The sequence below is a fragment of the Tauraco erythrolophus genome, chromosome 2 (assembly GCF_009769465.1).
Source record: "Tauraco erythrolophus isolate bTauEry1 chromosome 2, bTauEry1.pri, whole genome shotgun sequence".
Lineage (NCBI taxonomy): Eukaryota > Metazoa > Chordata > Aves > Musophagiformes > Musophagidae > Tauraco > Tauraco erythrolophus.
The window spans coordinates 6,911,375-6,918,894 of record NC_141466.1 but is presented as its reverse complement, the minus strand read 5'-3'; the positions used below and the strand labels follow the sequence as shown (position 1 = coordinate 6,918,894).

At 55.7% G+C, this 7,520-nt stretch overlaps 1 protein-coding gene across 10 annotated transcripts in view; it reads left to right on the top strand.

Annotated features, from left to right (window-relative positions):
* The first annotated feature begins 1,131 nt into the window (after positions 1 to 1,131).
* The window catches only part of MYB (MYB proto-oncogene, transcription factor), a 28,530-nt gene continuing 22,141 nt past the window's right edge, over positions 1,132 to 7,520 (top strand). For 8 of the 10 annotated variants that reach the window (XM_086632059.1, XM_086632058.1, XM_086632055.1 and 5 more), the window contains exons 1-3: positions 1,147 to 1,169; positions 5,194 to 5,311; positions 6,868 to 6,939. In XM_086632059.1, coding sequence (XP_086488185.1) covers positions 1,147 to 1,169; positions 5,194 to 5,311; positions 6,868 to 6,939 — 213 coding nt within the window. Of the gene's footprint in view, positions 1,170 to 1,576; positions 1,603 to 5,193; positions 5,312 to 6,867; positions 6,940 to 7,520 lie in introns of those variants that run through there. The other 2 variants (XM_086632062.1, XM_086632053.1) reach the window with 2 other exon arrangements.

The window sequence follows — 7,520 nt, the reverse complement described above, 5'->3', positions numbered from 1 at the left end:
GCCCTTCGGGAGCGGCGCCGCGGGCTGGGGAGCGGCTCCGCGGCCCCGCCCCGTCCCGCCCCGCCCCGTCGGCGGCTCATTGATGAGCCGCGGGCCTTTGAGGAAAGGGCGAGTGCGCCGAAAGCGCTGCAAAGCTCCGATTTTTCAAGCAGCAGCGCAGCCTGGGAACTTTGCATGTTTCGCCATTTTTCGCATCCTGACTCATTTCTGTATCAAAAACCGTGTTCTCTGGAGCTCATCGGACCCCCACCGCCTCTCCCGCCGCGGCGCCGGCGCCAGCAGGCACCATCCACCGCCCGGCAGCAGCAAGGGGAACTATTGCAGAAATCCCCCGCGGCGCAGCAGCCGCAGTCAGACACCGGGCAGCTCCCGTCCCCGGCCCCCCCGGAGTCCCCCAGATCCCCTGGTCCCCCGTCGTCCCTTTTATTTTATATTTCCTGCGGGGGGGTTGCTCGCCCCCCGAGGGCCGATGCCGCTGCAGCCCGCACGCCACGCAGGCAGCGGAGCAGGTGCACCCGCGAACGGACACCCGCCCCCAACACACACCCCGTCGGCGGGAGGCCCCTACGTAGCCCGGTGGGGGACGCCGAGACCCCCGGGGAGCGGCCGCGCCGCCCCACGGCGGGACACCCCTTCCCCACCCGCCGGGTACCGGGGGGAGGGCCGCCCCCCGGGACCCCGACGGCTTCCTCAGCGAAAGCCTCACGCCGCGGGGTCGCAGGGCTGCGGCCGCGCTGTCGAGGGGCTGCGGCGCGCGAGTGGCGGCGCTGACACGGGGGGGGGGGGGGCTGGGGTGGGGGGGTGTCCCCGCCGGGACGGGGCGGAGCGGGGCGGGAGGGCCCCGTCGGGAGCGCGGCCCCGGCTCGCCCGCCCCGCGCCCCGCCGCCGCGGCACGGGCCCGCCAGGCGCCTGCGCACTGCAGGGGCGCCAGATTTGGCGGGAGGGGGAGTGTCCAAGGGCCCTTTGTTTGATGGCATCTCTGTTTACAGAGTTTACTCTTTAATCTCAACCTGTTTCCTCCTCCTCCTCCCGCGGCTCCTCGGCACTCCCGTGCGCGGCGGCGGAGCGCCCAGGCGCAGCCCGGCAGCAGGGCGCGGCGGCGGGCGCGGGCTCCCCCGTCCTCCTCCCCCAGCGGCCGGTGCGAGGATGGCCCGGAGACCCCGGCACAGGTAACCCGCTGTCTGCGGGCGAGGGGCAGCCAGCCCCGCTGCGCTCCGCTCTGCCCCTGTCCGACGGGGCGCGGGGCGGCGGAGAGGGAAGGCAGCGGCGGGAGAAGGGTTTGCCCAGCGGACGGGGCGGGCGGGCGGGCGGGGAGCCCTTCGTCCTCCGCGCACCTGGGTTACTCCGCCGCTGGCCCCCAAGCACGGTGCGAAGCGTCCCCCTCCCCTGGAGGCGCCGGGGGAGCGGCAGCCCAGCGGGACGCGCCGCAGAGCCGCCGCTGACGGGGCGCCCGGGACCCGCGCCGCTCGCCTGCCGGCCCGCGGCGGCGGGGCCGCGGGGCACCGGGGCTCGCTGCCCGCAGGGGCCAGCGCGGAGCCCGGCGGGGCTGCGCGCTCCGCGGCTGCACGACGGGGCGATGTCGGGCTGGCTCGGCGGCGGCAGGTAGCGCGTCCCGTCTCATTCATTCATTCATTCCCGGCGGGGTGGGACGGCAGGTGGGCGGCGGGCGCGGGGGCTGGGCTCGCTCCTCCGTCTTTTTTTTTTTTTTTTTTTTTTTTTTTTTTTTTAATTGATTCTTGCAGTGGCGGTGCTTTCGCCTTCGGGAGCGCCGCTCTCCCCCGCGGGGTTAGTTGCACCCTGCAGGGCTTGGCGTTTTCCCGCACACGCCGCTCGGCACATGCCGGAACGCGGCAGCGCGGGCGGGCAGCTGCGGGTCCGACGGGGCGCTCGGCCGGAGCTGTCACCCGTGCCCGCCCGCCCGCCCCGCTCCTGGGCGAGGACGATCCCTGCCGCGCCGTGCCAGGGGCCGGGGGCGCCGGCGCCCCGGGGGCGGGAGGCTGGACGGGACGGGGCGGCAGCGCCGCGTGGCCGCGTCCGTGCCGCCGCTGCCGGGCGGGCGCCCGGAGCGGGATTGCTGTCTAATTAGCCAGGGACGGCGGGTCGGACACGTGGAGGCTTTTTTCTCTTTCTCTTTGCAGCCCGGCATCCTCCCCTCTTCCCCTCCCCTTCGGCGGGGCTGTGACACAGGAGAAAGTCGCGGCGCTGCCATTCTCTGCCCGGCTGCCGGCCCCGTCCGGCGGGACTGGGGACGTCGCGGGGGGGGGGGGCTCTTTTTAAGGAAGAGGGACTTGTGGTGCGGGAGGAAGGCAGCGGGGCGCTGGGCGAGCGCCGGGCTGTACTCTCGGTGTCGGAGCGGGGCTGTCGCTGGGGCTGGCGATGAATCACCCGGCCCGTCTCTCCCGAAAGAGAGGGACGGCCGCCGCCTGCCTCGCGGGCGCCTCCCGCAGGGACGCGGCGCTCCGGGGCCCGGCCGGCAGCTCCGCCGCGGCGGCGCGGGCTGCAGGGGCGGCGCGGCGCGGAGCGGGGCTGGCGGAGCCGCCCCGGCGGGAGCGGGCGCGGGCGCGGGCTCTGCCGCGGGAGCGGGCTCTGCCCCGCGGGGCTGGTGCCCAAATTCCATCAATCACGGTAGCAGCAGCGAGTCATTTCCTCTCCACCCCCTCTTTTTTTTTTTTTTTTTTCTCTCCCCTCTCTGACTCCTTTTTTTTTTCTTTTTTTTTCGTTTCCCCGTGTTTCGTTGCACAAGTCGGTTGCCCGCACGAAAAGCGCGGCGCTGCTGCCGGCGGAGCGCGGGAGCAGCGCCGGCGGGGGCGGGCGGGGGGCTCCAACCCAACCCACCGCCCCGGCCGGGCGGGGGGAGGCTTCGGGGCCGCGGCCGGAGGTGCAAAATAATAAAAAAGTTTTAGAGCAGCGCTGAGGGCTCGCTTGGCTAAAGCAGCAACCGAGCGTCCCGAAATCCCAGGGCCGTTTTCTCCTGCTGGAGAACACAGGTAATACAGCGGCGTTCGCTCACTTCTGCGGTGCCAGCGAGGCCCCGGTTATTTAAATAAACCGGTTACTTTACTGGCACCGCGCTTCAATGATTTTAACCTGTTCGCCGCTGATGTTCCGCTGCCGTTGTGGCGCGGCGTTTGTGTGCCGTGCCCGAGACACGTCGGCACGCAGGAGGCGTCACTGATGGATGCGTACCTGGTGCTTTTACTATCAGCGAAACTCGTTTTCAAAGTGATACTTGGAAATCGAGCCGCAAAACTTCCTTTGGCAGATGGGCAGCCGCGCAGCCGTCTCTGCGTGTCTCTTAGAAAAGTGAATCTCCTCCGAGCGCTGGCAGGGGAAGAGCCGCGCTCGCAGCAGCTGGAGCGTGTGGGCTTTGCTCCAGGGCGCTGCCCCGCCGGAACCCGGGAGGCTCCAGCCGCCAGCGAGGGGTGCCAGCTCGCCTTGGCATGCGCAGCGGGGGCTTCGGTCAGTGCTTCCCCCAGACGGTTACGGGGGGCCGGGCACTAGGGAGCGGGCTGGAGGGCTACCTCCGGCACGGCGGCGGCGAGCTGAAGGTGGCAGCGGTGGGCTGGGTGGGTGAGGCAGGGGCCGCCTGGCAGAGGCGGGGGGGAGGCCACAGGCATCACGGCGGGCCCTGGAAAACTTCCGACGTGCAGCGTCGTTTTTGCGGCACGCGCCACGGGCCAGAGAACAGGGTTGGAGATGTGGGGTGTGATTAACCCAGTGTGCCTTAAAGGAACGCGTGTTTAACAGCTTGGGTTTCGGAGGTGCCCGCATCTTGACTTATCGCCTCTGTGCTTCGCCGCAGCTTGATTTTTCACTCTGAGGGTGGTGAGGCACTGGAACAGGTTGCCCAGAGAAGTTGCAGATGCCCCATCCCTGGAAGTGTTCAAGGCCAGGTTGAATGAGGCTTTGGGCAACCTGGTGTAGTGGAGGGTTTCCCTGCCCATGGCAGGGGGGTTGGAACTAGATGATCTTTGAGGTCTCTTCCAACCCAAACCATTCTGTGATTCTATGATTCTGTGAAAAAGTGATGTCCTGAAAACAGGTTAACGGGATAAACAAGGCCTGGTAATGTTATTACAAAATAACTTTATTTTAATGTCTTAGTCATCCTTAACATACCACAGCATACCATACCATGAGATATATCACAGTTTCTAGTCTCGTTGCGTGACTTTGTCTCCTTTCTAGCACTTGTGGTTATCATCTCTTAGCTGAAGTGTCAGAACTGCTGCCCCTGTCTTAAAAGTTGAAAATTAAATACTGCCCACCAGAAAGACAGTCCTTGTTGCAGAGCACTCTCGTTCAGTTTTAGTTAACTGGATAGAGCACGTGCTGTTTATGAAAAGAGTAATAGAGTCCTTTTTACCCATAGATAGCCTCTGGGGAAATCCCTTAGTCATGAATTAGGTGAGTAGCAGAGTATTTCAAAAACAGCATGAGGTATTTAGAAATGGAGTAGAGGTGATAGTCTTAAAGTTAGAGAAATGAAGAGTATAAAAGGGTTCAATCATTCATTTGTCGGTTGCAGGATGTGAAATGTACTTATACTCAGCTCTTGCCCGTCCAGACCCATAAATAACAGGCACATTTTATTTTAGAGTTTATTACATGTTAATGCTACCACTTACTGGCTTTACTTAATATAGAAACTTTTGCCTTCACATATAGGGTCCATAACCGTATTCTCAAACGAGGTTATTATTGGTTACATACTGATACACAGTCTTTTTATTGGGGAACGGGGTAACTGTCTGCTTAATAAACATACAAAAATGCTCATATTTTTCAGAATGCATGGCACGAGTTAAAGATTTTGAACATGCGCTTGTGTAATGGACACAGCCTCTAGTTCTCTTTATTGTCCCAAACATTGTATTTTAATTTGAAACCTTCATTGGTTGAAAGTTTGCCAAATGTGTAATTCACCACTGATCTAACAGTAAGAGCAGGTCTAAACATGCACAGTAATACGAAGGTTGCCAGCCCTTTGCTTGTATCTGTGGATACCAAAAACAGCAGAACCAGTTCAGAATACTAGAACAACAGAATGCAGAACAAAATCTTGTTGTGCAAGTTTTAAAACTTTTATCTGTGTAACCTTTGCAAGGATTGTAGTGGGTTTTTTGTGCTTTGTAATCAAGTAGCTCAAGTCCTCATGTTCCACTCTGTGTCTCACTGTGTTTCCTTCTGCAGTATATATAGTAGTGATGATGATGAAGAAGATGTTGAGTTGTATGATCACGATTATGATGGTCTGCTTCCTAAGACGGGAAAACGTCACTTAGGAAAAACCAGGTGGACCCGCGAAGAGGTAAATCCAAATTCATTCTTCCTGCATGTAAAAAGACAGAGAGGGCATGGATCACATTCTTCTCCAAGTTGCTTATCTGCAAACTAACTTCAGTCCCGTGTATATGAATGAGGACAAAGTTTTTGACCCTTTAGCTACCTGCAGTGTTTTATTTAACTTTGAAGATCATTCTTCTCTTTTAAATAAAATCTATGAACATCATTTTTTAATGTCCATCAAGGTCTATGTTGCAGATATGTGAGTCTCCGTGGTAATCCCTGTTAGAGAAACAGATTAAGAGTCACCTGCAGCAATGCTTGATTGCTACTGCTGCCTCTTTTTGTTTGAAAATGGTTGCTATGTGAGAACTGACGTGTATTGAGTGTCCCACAGCAGCAAACAACTGTGGCAGAAACTGCTGCGGTCCTTTTGTGCCATTTGAAATGTGCACTTTAATTGCAGCATTACGATTCTGAGTGGAAACAACTTAAAAGCTGGAAGAAAGAAATCCAGCAGTACCAAAATTGAGCATTCAAGATGTATTTTGGTTTTGCAGGTCAGAATATGTTTTAGTCACGGCACCTTTGTGCTGACTTTCCAGGTAAATTGTGGTATCAAACTCCTTTGCCAGGCGGATATCCTGTGGCCATTTAACTGGTTCGAGTTTATCATGAAATACATTCATACAGTTCTTAAGCTGTGTTTTGACTTTCTCCTCTCTAACAGTGTACATTGATATATAAACAATGGCAGGTCACCTCTTGCAATTTTTTTAAAATCACAGTCTGCTCTTACAGAGGTGGATGTGTTTGTGATGTGGCCTGGGAGGAAGGGATGGCCGTGGAGCCCAATGGCCACTTTCCTATCAGATGAACTGAGAGGTAACTGGGAGGCGCTCATCGGGCTCCTCTTATCTCTTGGGGCAGTTCTGGCTTGTCTTACACCGCCTCGATCTTTCCCAGTACATGAGATTGGTTTCTTTTGTCTTTATCCTTAAAAATACTGGGCCAAATTTCTTGCTATTGTGAGTATGCAAAACTCCCTCACAGCAGTCAGGAGCAAAAGGGAGCCGTTAGTTTTATCGTGCATTCACTGTACGTGGATAGGCAGTGAGCGAATTACTGGAACTCCCGTGACTTGCAAGACATATAAAGCTTAAGGCTGTGATTTTCAGAGGTCCCCAAACAGCTGGATGCCCAAATGTTACTGAATTTCATTCTTATTCTGATGCCTGGCGTCTAAACATCCATGCCCTCCTGAAAATCCGGTACAAGAATAACAGTTACGTTGCTTTGAGCAATAACATGGGAATGTGTAATGCAAGTTGAAGAACATCGCGGAGAAAGTCAGTCTTTCTCCAGCAGCATGGTAAAGAACCTTCTGAAATCCACAGGAGTAGAAAAGTCTCCTGATTTAAGCAATTAAAAATATGAGAAAAGTACAGACCAGCTCCCCTTACGCTCAGGATGCAGAAACAGGTGTATAAAACCTAGAGGGAGGCAATTTTTTGGGAATGCATTTAATTTGCATTATAAGAGATTGAGATACTAATTATGTCTGTTTTTTTAATGATTCAGGATGAGAAACTGAAGAAGCTTGTGGAGCAGAATGGCACAGAAGACTGGAAAGTCATTGCCAATTTCCTTCCTGTAAGTGGATATTGGTTTCTGTTTCCAGTTCTAGTGACAACTCTTTATCAGAGGTTTCCAAGTAAGGGCAAGGGGAGTGGTTGCTTTATAGTTAAATTTTTGCGGGAGATAGAAAACCACCACAGATGGAGACCTCAGAAATTTAGTTAGAATATTGTGGAAACCCTTACCTTAATTTTCCTTTCATTTCTCAGAAAGGGTTGGAAAAAAACAAGCAAAAATGGGAGTTGGAGGAGTGTTGCACAGTAGATGGTCAATGTGACACTGAAACAAAATGTCTCAGCACAGAGAAGAAATATCTTTGGTGAATTTTAAGTGAGGTTTAGAAGATAATTGTTTGTGAACACTGTGATTGTTGTAGAAATACTGCATGTGAAAGCATGACAGTTATTGTCCAGATGGTGAAGATTCAGTTTGTGTAGTTTTGGTGATACAGTCATCACCGCAGGAATGATGGAAATATTGTCTAGTTCAGTGAGCAAAGTGGTAGTTGAGCACCTTCTTCTCCGACCTCCTATATCACCCCGTATTGTTTAGTAGTTATAGCTGAAATACCTCAGGAACAAGCGTACCTAGTAAGA